General features: G+C 37.7%; 2 protein-coding genes across 2 annotated transcripts; one reads left to right on the forward strand and one right to left on the reverse strand.

The window, feature by feature from the left end:
- Window positions 1–407: 407 nt before the first annotated feature.
- Window positions 408–4,131, forward strand: sertad3 (SERTA domain containing 3). The gene is made up of 2 exons (XM_028464545.1): window positions 408–657; window positions 3,116–4,131. The coding sequence occupies exon 2, from the start codon at window positions 3,123–3,125 to the stop codon at window positions 3,759–3,761; it is 639 nt and encodes a 212-aa protein (XP_028320346.1). The 5' UTR covers window positions 408–657; window positions 3,116–3,122; the 3' UTR covers window positions 3,762–4,131.
- A 1,428-nt stretch (window positions 4,132–5,559) lies between these two features.
- kcnk6 (potassium channel, subfamily K, member 6) lies at window positions 5,560–15,138 on the reverse strand. The gene is made up of 3 exons (XM_028465270.1): window positions 14,734–15,138; window positions 10,196–10,588; window positions 5,560–5,964 (listed from the first exon to the last, which is right to left on the reverse strand). The coding sequence occupies exons 1-3, from the start codon at window positions 15,047–15,049 to the stop codon at window positions 5,732–5,734; spliced, it is 942 nt and encodes a 313-aa protein (XP_028321071.1). The 5' UTR covers window positions 15,050–15,138; the 3' UTR covers window positions 5,560–5,731.
- Between the last annotated feature and the right edge of the window lie 1,516 nt (window positions 15,139–16,654).

Here is a 16,654-nt window from a genome sequence, read left to right on the forward strand (position 1 = left end):
GTGTACATTGGTATCGGCCTGCTTAGGGCAGTGTGACCAGGAGAGATTATGTAATCACATCTCAATATTGTTCTTACAATATAATGATATTGTTGTATAATATCATTATATAGTTTGTATAATATAATTTGTTTGTACAATGTAATGTCATGTTTGTACAGTATAATTATATTGTTTGTACAATTTATTATGTTTGTACAATAAACTATATTGTTTGTACAATTTAATATCGTGTTGTACATTATATTATTCATACAATATAGTGATCCAAAATTAATTTTCCGCTGTGGCAGCTCTACGCTTCCGTAGTAAACAAACGTTCAGTCGGGAAAAGTAAAGTAACCTTTTAAACTTCATTACCCATAATGCTTTGCGGTGAGATGGTGGTTGTTGGGGGCGGAAGTGAGGCTCAGTCGTAACCGCAGGAAAGTCACGTCTGCGACTTTTCACTTAAATCACTGGCGGGAGAAAAAGCGACACTGTTGACCGGCTTTACCGAAACACGACGGAAAACCGGCCTTTTTAAACCCACTAAAGCCACATCTTTACCCGTGGTTCGTGTTCGGTTTGACATGTGAAGCTGAATCCGTGTTTTGAGGCTCGACGTGTGGACGAATTTACGGTGGAGCTGTTTTCTGCTGAGCTCAGAGTTCACAGGTTGGTTGATTTTCTCATTTTAAACTGTTCACATACCTTTAAAAACACAGTAAAACGTCACTAGATGAATATCATCACGTCACTCTTTAACTACTTACCTTTAATCAGAGTTGTGTCGGCTATGTTTGAAGCCGACTCGGTTTTCCCTCCTTTGCAAAAACATCCCCCATCATCCGTGTTTAAAGCCGCTGCAGGAGGGCTGAGCCCCCGCCTCAGCACGGCCATGTCCCCCCTCCTCAGCACGGCCATGTCCCCCCGCCTCAGCACGGCCATGTCCCCCCGCCTCAGCACGGCCATGTCCCCCCGAAACTACCTTTAAATAAGACAGGCATGTGAGCCCAAAAATAAACATTCATAGTTTATAATTCACTATTTGTTTGTAGGCCGTCGCTATGGAAACGTTAAACACTTGTGTAGTTATGGTAAAAAAAAATTAAAGGCGAGAAATGACTACAAATGTACACAAAATTGAATAAAAACAAAATACTACAAATATGTCCCATAACAAACTCACAAAATCAGAACAAAATGACTTTAGGAACACACAATATGACTGAAAAAACTCTACAATTCTAGAGAAAAACACACAAGGACAACAAAACTACCCCCAAATGTACATTAAATAACTACAAAAATACACATAATGACCAATAACAAAAACAGAAAATTACGCACTACACACTAAATGACTCAAACTATACATTTTTTTACAGAAAAACACATGACAAAAAAATTACAGAGGAAACAAAATTGAAGAGAAATATAAAAACCAATATGGACAATAACCCACAACAACTAAAATGTATAAAATGATGTCAAGAACACACAACTTAACTGGAAAAAACTATACAATTTTAAAGAAATACACAAGGACAACAAAACTACACCCAAAAAACACACAAAATTACTACAAATGTACACAAAAGAACAGAAAAATGAACAAAAACAACAAGAAACTTTGACTTATTTTTAAATATGTGACAGAATATGATTAATTCATACTTGTTTGGCTTTGTTATATTTGTAAGACGACCAATGATGAAAAAATAATTTTAAGTAAACGAGTCTTCGGGTCAAAGTAAAAGATTATCTTTTTAATTTAAGGACCTTGAGGAATCGTTACAATCTTACAGTATATTAAAGGTTTGTAAAAAAAAAAAATCCTCTGAAATTTCAATCAGATCATTTACATCAGATTTCATAAACAATTGAATGCAGAACGAGATCAAATGAAAGTGTTTAAAATAAGGTTGATTTAATCAAAATTAAATGAGTTTATACATTTCATTTTTCACAATTGATCGAAAAAAGGAAAATTTCCTTAACTTTATTGGTTATCGATGCTTGTAGTATGCTAAAAGGCTAAAGGAAAATAAAACTAATCCAGTTTATTTTTTTAAACAAGTAGATTTCATTTATATTTTATATAAAAAGTGACGGTTGGGGTCTATTTTAATTGTAATTGCCTAATTGATAATTAATTACAATTGGAAAAATTTTACTGTTGTAATTATAATTGTATTTAGATAATTGACTTTGTAATTGGCATGGGAATTCTATAAAAACTGTCAATCACAATGTAATTAAACACAAAACTTGGAAACTGTTAGTTATATTGCTTACACATAGGCATACGTAGTTAATTATTAAAATGTCAGTTCTCTTAAATCATTTTACCATTTAATTATATATAAATACCAATACATTCATTGATTAGGAAGCCTAACAAGGTACCTAAGAGACTAATCAGATGATAGATCATATTTAGTGTATTTTACAGCTGATTTAAGACATGGGTCGAACTGACCCGTCAGCATTAGAGATGCTAACGTTTTTAGCAATTGAGAACATAATTGTAATCGACTTTAAGTGGGAAAATCATTTTAATCAGAAACAATGCTGGTCACCGTAATCAGGTTGTAATTGTAACTGAAAAATGTAGGACTTCACCGAAATCTGAAACGCAAAGAAATTATTAGTCAGCATTTCTGGCTCTGAATGTGTACCTCACTAAAATTACTACATTGCAATTGTATAAATTCATATTAATGCTACAAAGAATAACTAAATCAATTCAAAATATGAAAATATTTATTTAGCATTTACATTCCAACAATGCTTAATATAGAAAAATAAAAAACGTTCGGCCACTGAACATTTTTGGTCAAAAGTGAATTTTCAATGCCAGGGTTCTCACCGTTTCAAACTTGGAGACTAACAGAGGGTTTATAAATATATATAAAAGACCTGGTTAGAACACTGGGTGTATCACTCCAGTTCAGTGAATTATTACATCCATATCTTTATTATTATTATGGTTTAATTTGAGAATGAAGTGGTTGGTTGCGTGTACCCCCACACCCCTACTCACTGGATCACAGACGGGAGCTCTGCTGGGAACGTTTCTCAGCTTTAATGGAAACTTCCATAAATGTTTGTGTTGACCGTGTCGTCACAGGTCCAGGATGATCCTGAAGGGGGAGAAGCGTAAAGTGCGTCCTGAGGACCAGGAGGTGTTGCTGGGCTGGGAGAACCAGCGTCAACTGGTCCTGTCTCTGTCCTTCATCAAGCACCAGCACGGCCAGGAGCTGCTGGAGCCCAGCCTGAGGCGCCAGGTTCTGATCGCCAACACGCTGAGACAGCTCAGTGCACTGGTTCCTGAGAACCAGGTCCCCCCCTCTGATGATGACGAGGAGGACTGGGGGTCCATGTCAGCAGAACCAGACTTTGAAGTGACGGCGGCCGTGGCCTCCATCCTCACGGCCCTGGACGCCCCGATGGACGGGGGTCCTCAGGTTGGTCTGCGGGCCCCCCTCAGGGCCCTGGAGAACCTGCTGGAGCCGGGCTGGGACAAAGCAGCGGCTCAGGCGTACGGAGAGTTGTGGGAGAACAAGGACGTGGAGGTGATGAGGTTCGGATCCCTGGGAGACGTGACCGTGGAGGAACTGTTCCACGACATCGACACGTCACTGCTGCAGAGCGATGGAGGAGGAGAGGATCTACTCCGCTGCCTCCCCCCATTAGTCCCCTCCCCCATCCCCCCTCCTTCAGCCAATCACTGCTTTGATCTGGATCATCTGATGGAGGTTCTGGTCAAGTCCTGATCCTGGTCTGGATTTAACCTCCCACTAAGTTAGTGGACTAAAAACTAGTGAACACGGCAAATTGACCCACTATTCTTTTATAGTTTACTGAAGAAATGCATTATGGGAAGTGCTCTGAGTACTTTATGTGTCTAAGACAAAGTGTGTTAAACGTTTAAAAGAAGTTACATCACATTGACTATAGGTTTTATTAAAGACCAAAATGTGAGATTTAAACATGAAATGCAGTGGAAACGATGAGTTCAAGGACAAATATTGATGAAAATGAAGATGTAGCTAAAGATCAATCAGACTTTTTTCCAGATACATGTGAGCGCATCGTTCAAACTTTGTCCTTTTGTTAAACAAAAGCTGTTCCTGTTAAAAAAGAACCACTATCTGTGCCTAAATCCAGTTTCTGTACTATTTATACATGGAAGAATTGTTAATTTAATACAAACTCGTAATGACAATGTCATGGCTGTTCAGTTTCTTATTTAGCGTTACTACTTATTGTGTATAAATGTGTTGTTACATTTTAAATAAAATATAAGAAAATGACGTTTAAGTGTGTTTCTAATCCACAGAAACAAATTACGTGCAGTTTAGATTTCTGTGAATTTACATTTTGCAACTAAAGAAAAATGTTTTAGGATAATATCAAACATTTACATGGATTACTTATTTTTTTTAAACTGGAAAACAGGATGGTCTAGAAAGGAACATGTCAAACCATTCTGATTTTTTTATTTCTCAAGCATTAAAGTTAAATTCTAACCTTATTTTAGATGTTTGGTATAATTTCAGGAAGTAGAAGTTTTTTAAATAAAGAAATGAGATATCTGAGCCTGACTCCATTTTAGAGACTTTAAACAAATCTCACAAATGTTCAACTCAAAGATTAAAATAAGTGTTTTCACAGCTGATTGATTCTGATTTAAGTCAGAAGTGACTTTATCACCAATAAACATTTTGTACTGGAAATAAAAGCGTTAATTTTCACAAAAACTTTAATTACTCACAAATGTTGACGACAAAGGGAAAGTTTTTTTTTTTTTTGACCAATATGAATCCATTCTTTATAAAGATCAATTTGTTTGTTTCAATTGTTACACAAACCAAATATGTATATTTTAAATCACACTACAACATTTAAGGTGCCATGAAGCGTCAAAGATCAATAACTCAGTGAATCCAGATGTTCAATAATCAGAATCAAATTGGAAATGTTTTTACATTCTTACCAGGATTTCTTGAGTTCCCACGCGATACGACATCGCTCCGATTCCCTCTGAATTCTGTGAAAAGCCAAAGTCAACATTTTCTAATTCATTAAAACAAATAATGTCATTTTGGGACACGCTGACATCAGCAGTAGATGAGAACAGTTAGTTTCTGTTCAGTGTGCTGCTATAATGGAGAGCTATGGAGCTAAAGTCAATAATTACTGTTTGATCCACTAAAGTTTGGATAGAGCTTTAATCAAAGTGTTGGATCTGGAATAACGACCTTTGAAAGACAATCACATCAAATTCATTTTATTATGATAAACAAGGCAAAAACAAACTATTCACAGTAAACACAGGAAGTGTATTAAAAGGAACGTGTTTGTCCTCCACATTAACACTTTTACAAAGTGTCAATGTGGTAAGGGCATGACGTCATTCACAGTGCAATACACAGGTTGCCCTCCAGGGGGCAGCAATGCACTGGAGCAGAGCCTCAGTGAGTCAGAAATGTCATTAAATAAGAAGTTTCACCTCCATGTTTGCTCTGAAATGTTTCAGTTGAACCTAAACTAGAGAAAAAAGGTGCAAAAATAGTGAGATTCTAACTTTGTGGAGGTGTTGGTGAACAGCAATAAAAGCAAAGGCAGTTAAAGGCAGAGTCACATAAAGACACATTTGTTAGTTTTTCCAAAGAGAAATAATTCAAGATTTCACAGGATTAGACCAAAGTTCTGCTCCCGCCTCAGGGACAGCCGTGTGGTTTCAGCCTTTGTTGATGGTGTTGTACGTGGGCTGTGAGGGCGTGTCCACAGACTTCTCTAAACAGAAACCAGGAGCCTGAGGCTCCTCCTCTACGATGGGCTCCCTCTCCTCGTCCAGGTCGGACTCCTCGCAGCGCGGCAGCTGCAGGAAGGTGGTGAGGCCGTGGAGGTCGGCCATTTTATGAAAGGTACGCAACAGGAGGTACATCATCATCAGGCCCAGGAACAGGTAGACTAGAGAAGGAGAGAGAGAGAATTGATCAATCAACACTGAGCAGAGGAAGAAGAACATTTACCGTGTGAAATACGCTCAACAAAAAGATTCATCTTAACATTCACAAACTTTTTCCTCACTTTTCAGACAAACTTTATTTCACTGGAAGGTTAAAAACCACCACCTTCAAAGACTTGGTTGAAAGATCTAATGGCCTTTATTTACTAAGATCTGGGACCCTTTTCTCTCCTTAGTCAATAATAATTCATCTTTGGAAGACTTAATATATATTTGTAACAAGATATTAATGGGTTGTACTGACCAACTTGGAACACACTGTAATTCCTTTGTATGTCAACATTTACATATTTCTAAGTATTTCCACTGGTTTTACTGTCTTTGTTTACCTCTTTCTATGATTTCATTTAGTTTTGCTATTTTTGTGTGTATATGTATGTATTTATATAGCTATATATACAGTTGCATTTCATTACTTATATATATATATATATATATCTTTTTCTCTACCTCTGCTCATCACAAATAATCTCTCATTCAAAGGTGCACTACTGCCACCTACATGTCACCAGTTGGTCACTACATCATAGTACAAAGCTGATATTCATAAGAACTCTGCCACACTGTCTCCTGTTGAAAAACAATTGACGTACATATAAGTCATTGGCAACGAGCGTTTGGATTTGAGATGACGTATATTTACATTAATGGCAGTGAGTGAGTTAATGAAATGCAAACTGTGAATGATAAAGTTGCTCATTAACCCGCCCATAATCTGTGGCCCATTTGAGATTAAACTGGCCCGTATTTGGCCCCTGAACTAAAATGAGTTTAACCAGTAAAAGCACTGGTATGCAGACGTGGAGCAGTGAGGAGGAGGAGCTTGTTGAAACTCATAGAATTGCTGTGACTCTCAGTGTTGAATAGGGCTGCACGATTTTGACTAAAAACCTAATTGAGATTTTTCGGATCAATCTTACAATTTTTACATGTGGTACATTTAAATGCATAAACTGCTAAAATGATGAGTGAAGGAAATCATGTGACTTGTAGACTGTTAAACATATTCTTACTCAAATTGCCCCACATTAGAACACACTAATCTACTTAAAAAATATTTGGTTTTATGTGGACAGCGCCCTCTTCTGGAGTAATCAGAGCATCTGTTCTTGCAGAAGTTTGTTGTTTTTTTCGGAAGAAGAGTTTGTGCAACTTTAGTGCTAGTGTACAGAACCAGGAAGTGACTAGCGTAGCAACAGAGATGCTACAAACACAGCACAGCTGCGGGTGAAGGAAGTGGATTCTCCGCGGTGGACGGCAAACAACTATATGGTGAGAGGAGCTTCACTTGGTGCTAGCATAAACACAATATACAGGACCCGGAGAAGTTTATTGTTACATATTTGTGAAGTAAGTAAGAGGAACCAATGAGCGGAAATGAAATACAAGAAAACAAACGATTTCTAGGATTTGGATTCCCATCCCTAATAGAAACTCAGAGCTTTTATCTGTTCCAGCTGAAGGCTCCACCATTCTGATTGGTCAACACCATTCAAACGCCAGAGACAGAAAAAAAAAATAGGGATGCATTGAATATTTGGCAACCGAATATTTCAAAAAAAATGCAACATTTGGCCTTCAGTTTAGTGAGTTAAAAGCAAGGCTGAATAGTAGCGTGTGACGCAATCAAAGAACAATTTAGAGTCAGAGAAGTGTGTGCGCGATGCTGCAGAACCAGCAGCTCCTCCTCCTTTCCACACACAAACACATCCAGACTCTCTCCTTAACGCTCTCCATCACAGCGTAAAAGTTGGAAACCATCCAAATCCACAACAGAGTCCGTTGTTAGCATTGTTAGCGTTGTTAGCACTGTGAGCCACAAATCCATAAACATCTCCATTGTTTCCTCCTTACACTACACCAGGTCTCACTGCATAGACTGGTGTAGCATTAGCATGGAGTGCTAACAGCTGATGTGTGTAAACAATGGGCGTGGCTCCAAGCAGTGACTCCCAACACGATCGGCAGCAGAAAAAGTAGTGCAGTATGTATTTACATATATGGTAATAAAATATAATATATATTCTATATTAAACAGCAGTGTTTGTTTTAGCTGTTAGATAGTTGGAGAGGGAGGAGCTAACATTCTAGGAGGCGTGTTAGGTGACGTCACCTGCCAACGTGGGTAAAATCCAACTGTCCTGTTTAAAGTTGACTTTTTATAAAATATGTAATAACAAGAGAGGAAACATAACTTTTTACACTTTGTTTCTCTGAATGAGGCTAAATGATGTTTATCACTGTAGATAAACCATTAGAAAGTCATTTATTATCATACCTCACCTTTAATACACTTTAGTTTTTTATTGGAATGCATGTTCAGTTTTATTTGAAGGGTTAATATAAATGATAAACTTTGTTGTGCTTTTTATGAAAAGAAAAGGCTACTGGAATATTTAAAAAATGTCATAATATTTAATAAACTTTTACTTTCTTTAAAAAACATGTCTAAAAATTTAAATTTAAAAAAAGTGAAAAACTTGACCACATTCGTTATGAAGCCAAGCGTTTATATTTTATTCGGCTTCGACCACAAATTCTTATTTCGGTGCATTCCTAGAAAAAAAGTTATTGCAGCAGTCAAAACCTCCATTGTGATTTAATATCAATAAACCTTGCAGCCCTAGTGTTGAAATAAAGTAATACATTAAGTGGTCTGGACCTGCATTTATTTCCTCTCAGAGAAAACGTTTATTTTCATCACATGTTCCCAGAGTTCAGGTGGAAGTGAAAGAGCTGAGGATGGATTAAAACATCATCATCCAATGGTTCAGTCACTGCTAAGGTAATGGTTTCCTGCATGAATGAGCCCTGAGCTAAGGTCCCTTAAGGTCCCTTAAGGTCCTTTAAGGTCCTTTAAGGATCCAGACCTGGAAACAGGAACAACAAGCCTCAGACCTGCAGCCGTGATGCGACTCTCACTATAACCTGGTTACATAACAACCACAGCTAACCCATCACGTCCCAGTGTCCACATCACATGATGTCATCAACCAATCCAGACACAGGAATCCGTCTTATTTAGCGTGGCTCCCAAAGTAACAGGAATACACATCAACAGCAAAAATACACAAAAATGACTTCAAAAAGACAAAGAGAAGATAACACAAACACAATAAACATGTTTAACATGAAATACATCAAATGTCTCAAAATAAAAAAGAACAAACACACAAAGCTTTTCCTGTTAATGCTCTGATCTCTCTCTAGTTATTTTATTTTTTACAGAGGTTATTAATGATTAATGACAAATAAAATCATGATATAACAATTTATTAACCTAAAATAAATCCCGTTGTACAATGACTCAGCACTTTCCTACAACATCTACAGACCATCAACTTTCCTCCACCTGTGACTAACCTTAAGTTTTAAATCCCTGGTAAGAAACTAAACCAACAAAAACACTATTTCTGGAAGAAAATAGAGATTTTAATTGTGTGGGAACAGATTCATTTAACCACCAATGTACAGGTTAAATATGTATGTTTTATGTGTGGCAAGAAATGAGCAAGAAAAAAAAAAAAGGTGTGACCAAATGATTAAGTTAGTTAGTGTTGTACACCCCTGTTTACACAAGTGTTTGTTGCCAGGTTGGAAAACGATTCGTCACAGTGGATTAAATCCAGTCCGAGGAGGAAACTAGAGGGACACAATGACTGACTGACACACAGACGGACACACACACCCTCCCCCCCCTTCTGGTTTTCATGGAGCAGGAACGCTGACTCAGCACGGAGGTGTGACCTCTAACATCAGAGTGGGAATGAAAGGAAACCAACTATTCTGTGCAGGCCTCCACAGCTCACTGTGAACCATTTAACATTAAGGTGGAGAAGTTCACTGTGTCCTTTAAAAATGATGTTAAAACACTGACATAAGCAGATTTAACATTGTGTAGAAGAAGAAAACATCCTGAACTTAATAAAGTCACTGAAGATTCTGCAGAACATTTGGAAGCATCTCAGTAATCACACTGACATTAGGAACCACTAATATTATCTCAAAGTTTCAGAAATTTGGTTTAATCAGACGTTCTGCAGCAGGCCCACAGACCACAGGCTGACCACCACACACACACACCTACCTCTCAGAATTAATCTCAATGAGCGAGAACATAACTCCAGCTGCAGTTATCCCCTAGCCCACCGGGGGCAGCACCCACCCACTCACCCATCACAGCAGACTGGTACAGAGCCCTGTATTTCTGCTCTGGTTCCATCCCTGGAACGTAGTCCCCGAGCCCGATGGTGCAGAGCGAGATGAAGCAGAAGTAGAACCCGTCCAGGTAGGACCAGGACGTCTCCACTACGCCGAACACCGCCGCGGGAGTCACGAAGAAGAGCAGCACCACCAGCACCATCAGCAGCACCAGGTGAACGGTAGCGGCTGGTCGGGGGTCCAAACCAGAGCGCTGCAGCAGGCCGACGGGCCCCAGCACCAGAGGAAACATCAGCCTCTGAACACAGGCCGTCAGCACCAGCATGGTGAAGGGAACGCCCAGTAGGGCGTAGAAGATGGAGAAGACTTTACCTCCGTCAGACAGAGGAGTGGTGTGTCCGTAACCTGGAAACACCAGGAGAGAAGCTACAATCATTTATCATACAAACAGTTTTTCTTTATTTCACACAAACCATTGTGTTGACATGCTCTGGTGGCTGAAGTTGGCGAGTAAATGCGGATAAAAGTCCATTATAGTAGGGGTCCTTTAACAGTCCACATATTTCTAACTTCAGCCACCAGAGCATGTCAGCACACTGTTTAAGGGAGAGTAAAGGGCGGTGTCCTAATAGTCCCTCCTATCTCCTTTCCTATCCACTTTTCCTTGACCCACAAATGCAGCCATGATAAAGAGCATTCCAATTTTCTTTAAGCTGAGGAAAAGAGGCTCAATACTTCCTTTATAACCTCCTTTAGCCTAGGAAACACTGATACATCCTTTGTCAAAGGAGACCACATAATGATGACCCACAAATACATTTAAAGAGACACGCACACCTGAGCGCTCACAGAAACTCACCATGACTGACAAGGGACGGAGATCATGTGACAGATGCAATAATATGAACGACTTTAAATTAGGGATGCACCGAAATGAAAATTTGTGGTCGAAGCCGAACAGAATATAAACGCTTAGCTGAATACAGATGTTAAGTTTTTCACTATTATTTTAATAGTGCATAAATAGCCTAGAATACATCTTTAGACATGTTTTTTAAAGAAAGTAAATGTTTATTAAATATTATGACATTTTTTTAAATATTCCAGTAGCCTTTGCTTTTCATAAAAATCACAACAAAGTTTATCATTTATATTAACCCTTCAAATAAAACTGAACATGCGTTTCAATAAAAAACTAAAGTACATTAAAGGTGAGGTATGATAATAAATGACTTTCTAATGGTTTATCTACAGTGATAAACATCATTTAGTCTCATTCAGAGAAACAAAGTGTAAAAAGTTATATTTCCTCATTATTACATATTTTATAAAAAGTCAGCTTTAAACAGGACAGTTGGATTTTACCCACGTTGGCAGGTGACGTCACCTAACACGCCTCCTAGAATGTTAGCTCCTCCCTCTCCAACTATCTAACAGCTAAAACAAACACTGCTGTTTAATATATAATATATATTATACTTTATTACATATATGTAAATACAAACCACTACTTTTTCTGCTGCTGATCGTGTTGGGAGTCACTGCTTGGAGCCACGCCCATTGTTTACACACATCAGCTGTTAGCACTCCATGCTAATGCTACACCAGTCTATGCAGTGAGACCAGGTGTAGTGTTAGGATGAAACTATGGAGATGTTTACGTATTCATGGCTCACAGCGCTAACATCGCTAATAACGGACTGTTTGTGGAATTGGACGATTTCCAATTTTTACGTGGTGACGAGAGCTGTAAGTAGAGAGTCTGGCTTTGGTTGTGTGTGAAAAGGAGGAGCTGCTGCTATTGCAGCAACGCACACACTTTTCTGACTCTAAATCTTTGCACGTTGTTTGATTGCATCACACTCTACTATTCAGCCTTGATTTTAACTCACTAAACCAAAGGACGAATGTTGCTTTTTTTGCAATATTCGACCGAATATATTCGGTGCATCTCTACTTTAAATAATCTAAAACCCATATCTTATGATCCATCCATCCATTTTCAGAGCCACTTGTTCCTGTTATTCAGGGTTGCGGGGGTCTGCCAGTGCCAATCTGCAGCTCTCATTGGGTGCTGGGCGGGGCTACACCCTGGACAGGGTGCCAGTCCATCGCAGGGCAACACACACAGACAACCACTCACTCTCATCTCTTATGATATGCAATCCATATTATCCACATTATGTTTTATTCAACATATTTCATTAACCTAGGAATGCTTTGTGCAGTTCTACATGTGTATGTCTACGTTATGTACGCCAAGATCTGGCATAAACGTAACAATTTCATGAAATCCTACATGATGAATTAATTTAAATATGCTACATGTGCACATTAAAGGGTTAATGTACACTTCACAGTTAGAGTACATGTACATGGCGGTGTCTGCTGATGTCGACCACCTACACATCAACGTGGTGAAATGTCGCCCCCTGTGGTCACAGGTATAAGATACTGTATTTACACACTGGCATAAAAAACTGTTAGTAATTAAAAGTGAGGAGAAAAACTCAAAATAAAAATACATATATTAAGTTCAGGAATAATAAGTGATCAAATAAAAATATTTAATTTGTATGCTGCTTTGAAATGTCTGTCACTGTGATGCACTGCAGGCTGTTTGTAAAATGTGGAGAGGGACCTTAAAATGGTCATTTGAGTCTTTTCACAGTTTAAAACAAAACCATCTTTGTCTAAATGAGGCTGAAGCTTCGTTGTCTGATTGATGAGAACATTTGACGGAGGAAGAGACCAAGTCCCAAACATTGGTCACATGACCTGTTTGCGCTAATGTAAAGCATCTGACTGGACGCTACAATGACACTGAAGAGTCACAAACACACTCAACACAACGTGGACAATGTTTCCTTTGTTAAAATAATCTAAATCACCTGAACACTGAGTTACAATAAACAGGTTTAATAAATCTTTGTGATTGTGTTTAATCAGTGTGAGGTTTGTAGTTTCAATCTCTGTTGGAACATAGACTACTGCATCCTAGAGCTGAACATCTTAGTCATTAATGAGCAAACTAAAACCCTTTGGACACGCCCACTCTGTTACTTCAAAATAAAACCCTTTCATGGACAACTTTTAACACAGTTCTTAGATATGAGACAAACCAATCAGTGACTGGATTAAATGAAAGAATGGGCACTAGGGGCCACGTGTGGCCCTCCATCTAAATTTGTGCAGAATGCAAAATTAAACACAATATGACTTGGAAAACACTCAATAACAGAACGATGCACAAAATACCAAATATACAAGATGACAACAAAAACAGAAAATGACTTTAAAAGCACTCAAAAGACAAAATTACATAAAATGATGAAAAAAAACATAAAAATAAAAAATGGCTCCAACAAGAATGCTAAAAAATACACAAAATGAGAAAAATATGAACTAGTACCAAAAACATACAAAATGACAAAAGAAAAAAATACACAATGACTGTTAAAATGAGCACAAAATTTTCAAAAACAACAAATACTAATATTAACGTGACCCCTGCAGTGATAGAAGTAACAAGATGTTCAACCCTGGGGTCAGGACCCCATTTTGGGTCGCAAGACACTGGGTGTAAATCGCCAGTTGCCTTCAAAAAATGAAGAATTCTTTTTTTTTTTTTTTTTTTTTTTACAATTTGAGCCAATTTTTACTCTTTCTGCAACTACACCAAACTCACCATATTTTAATCTATTTTCATCACTTTTTCTTGCCATATTTTGGATTTCTGACACTTCTACATCACATTTTGATGTTTTTTTCTGCACATTTGTTCCACTTTCCAGACATGTTCAGCACTTATAAACCCTGTCACATATGTTAACTTATCTTCCCCATATTTCATGATTCTTTTCTGCCAATTTACCCAAGCTCATGATTTGTCGTGCCCATTTTTTGCCAGTTTAAACTAATTGTTCTTAATTGTTTAAATTACATTACCCCAACCAATTGGCCCTAGCCTGCTTCCATAGATTTGACTTTATTAGCAAAACTTCAACTTTTATCACAATATTGTATTTTGAGTTGTTTTCCCCTCAAAATATCATATTTTATCACTTTTTTTTTTAAAACCCTTAATCTTGACATAATATTTCAACTTTAAAATGATCAAAATTGGCCCTAATCCTCTTCTGTATGAGGATATCTGTAAGGTTTTTATGTTGAATAATTCATCTGACAAACATCTGAGAAGCGCACGCAGTCACATGCTTTTCCACTCAAAACGAATCAGAGATGGAGTTAAAGTGATGCTCCTCAGTCACACGTTCTGGTTTATCTGTGGAAACGAGATGTTGTCGTTCCTCTTTTCTCTGGAGACCCTCCAACAAAAGCCAGTGGTGTTAAATGTGCGCGCGTGCATGCGCACCTGCAAGTTGTCATCACGCAACACGTGGCACCAAAACATCTCATGTTAAAGTTGAAGGACTTAAACTAACTTATAACTACTTAAACTTTTAGTCTTCCTGCTTTGCGCCGTGCGTAAAATTGCTCTTCTCGTGCGTAAAAGTGCGTTTCTCGTGCGTAAAGTCTGGATAACTCACCTACGGTGGTGACCAGAGTGTTGGCGAAGAACATGGAGGAGGTCAGGTCCCAGTTGGAGGAGCTGCTGTTGTTACCGAGCGCGGACACGCCGTACTTTTTGGCGGTGAGCACGCGCAGCAGGAACGCGTCAAGCTCCGCGGCGCTGACGCAGCTCACGTTGAGAAAGTCCCGCTTCAGACGCGACATGTCCGCGTGCAGCTGCTCCTCCACCGGCCGCTCCAGGCTGGAGAACACCAGCGCCCCGAAGAGCAGGTAGATGGTGTAGAAGAGCAGGAAGAACGTCAGCAGCAGCCACGATTTTCCCGCGGAGTGCATGACTGTGGTTTCTCTGGACACACACACACACACACACAGTGTGACTCCTGCTGAGGACGACCCGCTTTGAACTTCAAGTCCTCCTTGTGGTCACATTCTCCTCCCACACAGAAGGTGTGTCCTGCAGGGCTGGAGCCGTGAAGGCATCACGGTGCCTTCATGCACGTCGGTCAAACTTCCCACAATCTTTACAACTCACAGGTTTATGTCTTTGTTATTCAATAAAAAACAGCCTTTTCAATTTATTTATTTTTTGCATTTTAAGTCACCATTTTTTTGTCCTGTTGTATTTAATGTTTTTTTGTGTGTTTATTTTGGGTGTGAGGGCCACATGTGGCCCCATGTGTGATATCAGCCAATTTTAAATAAAAATTGTGAAAGAACTCTTCATTTTTTCAAAATCCTGCAGTTTTACTCAAATAATTTTACAAAATGTCCTCAAATTACATCAAAATTGTTTAAAAAAAAAAAAAAAAAAAATCAAGGAAAAGTAGGGATTGAAATCTGTCACTTTACTTTTTTATTACAAATACAAATTTACCTCAATATATTATCTAATAATTTTTAAATGAGCACGTTTCACTAAAAGTCTGTGCAAAATTGGTCACATTGTTAACTTAGTAATTAATAAATGAATACATGAATAAATAGTTGAATAAATAAATGAGAAATTATTTTATTGATTGATTTATTTATTTTAAATTGAATAATAAAGACACACATACAGGTTTCTCTCAGTGTTGTTTCCCATTCACTAAAAACAAACAAAGTGTGAAGACTTTAGTGCTTTTTGTTTGTTTGTTTGTTTGTTGCTATTTTTACTTCATGCAGCATCATTTTTATGAACCAGATCAGATGTTTGGAGGAGTCGGATTTGTTCACAGAGCTGTAATCTTTAAATAAACTGTAATATATAAAATAAATAATAAAGACTCACATTAATCTCTGTGTTGTGTTGTTTCTCTATTTTAAATCAATGAGCACATTAGTGACAGACATCTGCATATCTGTGTAAACATTATTGTTCTATTCTGCAGACAAACGTGTAACTGTTCATTTAAATATATATAAATATTCTGGTTCTTCTGTAATTACATCTTAAATCCACACTTATTTGCTGATCAATATGAATTGATTATTTTATTTATCAATACATCTCCAGCATTTTGTGCTCATTTTGTCTATTGTTGTTTTGTGTGATATCGTCATATGTGTTTTTGGTGCTAATTTTGCATTATTTCATAGTCGTTTTGAGTATTTTAATTTAATTTTGTTGTTGTCTTGTGTATTTTTTTGTGTTGTTTTGTTGTCATTTGTGTTTTTTAAAATGTCTTTGTCATGTTGTATTTGTTCTCATTTTATGTGTATTTTTTGGTGTAGTTTTTGTGCATTTTTCTTTCATTTTTGTTGTATTGTGTATTTTTGTAAATCTCTTTGTAATGTTGTAGTTTTTATTGTCATTTTGTGTATTTTTGGTGTCATTTTCTATTATTTCAGAGTGGTTTTGTGTTTTTTATTTTCATTTTGTGTGTGTTTTCCTTGTCCATTTGTGTTGTTGGAGTCAGTATTGTGTGCATTTGTGTTTTTCTGTTGTCATTTTGTACA

Source organism: Gouania willdenowi, chromosome 13 (assembly GCF_900634775.1).
Source record: "Gouania willdenowi chromosome 13, fGouWil2.1, whole genome shotgun sequence".
Classification (NCBI taxonomy): domain Eukaryota; kingdom Metazoa; phylum Chordata; class Actinopteri; order Blenniiformes; family Gobiesocidae; genus Gouania; species Gouania willdenowi.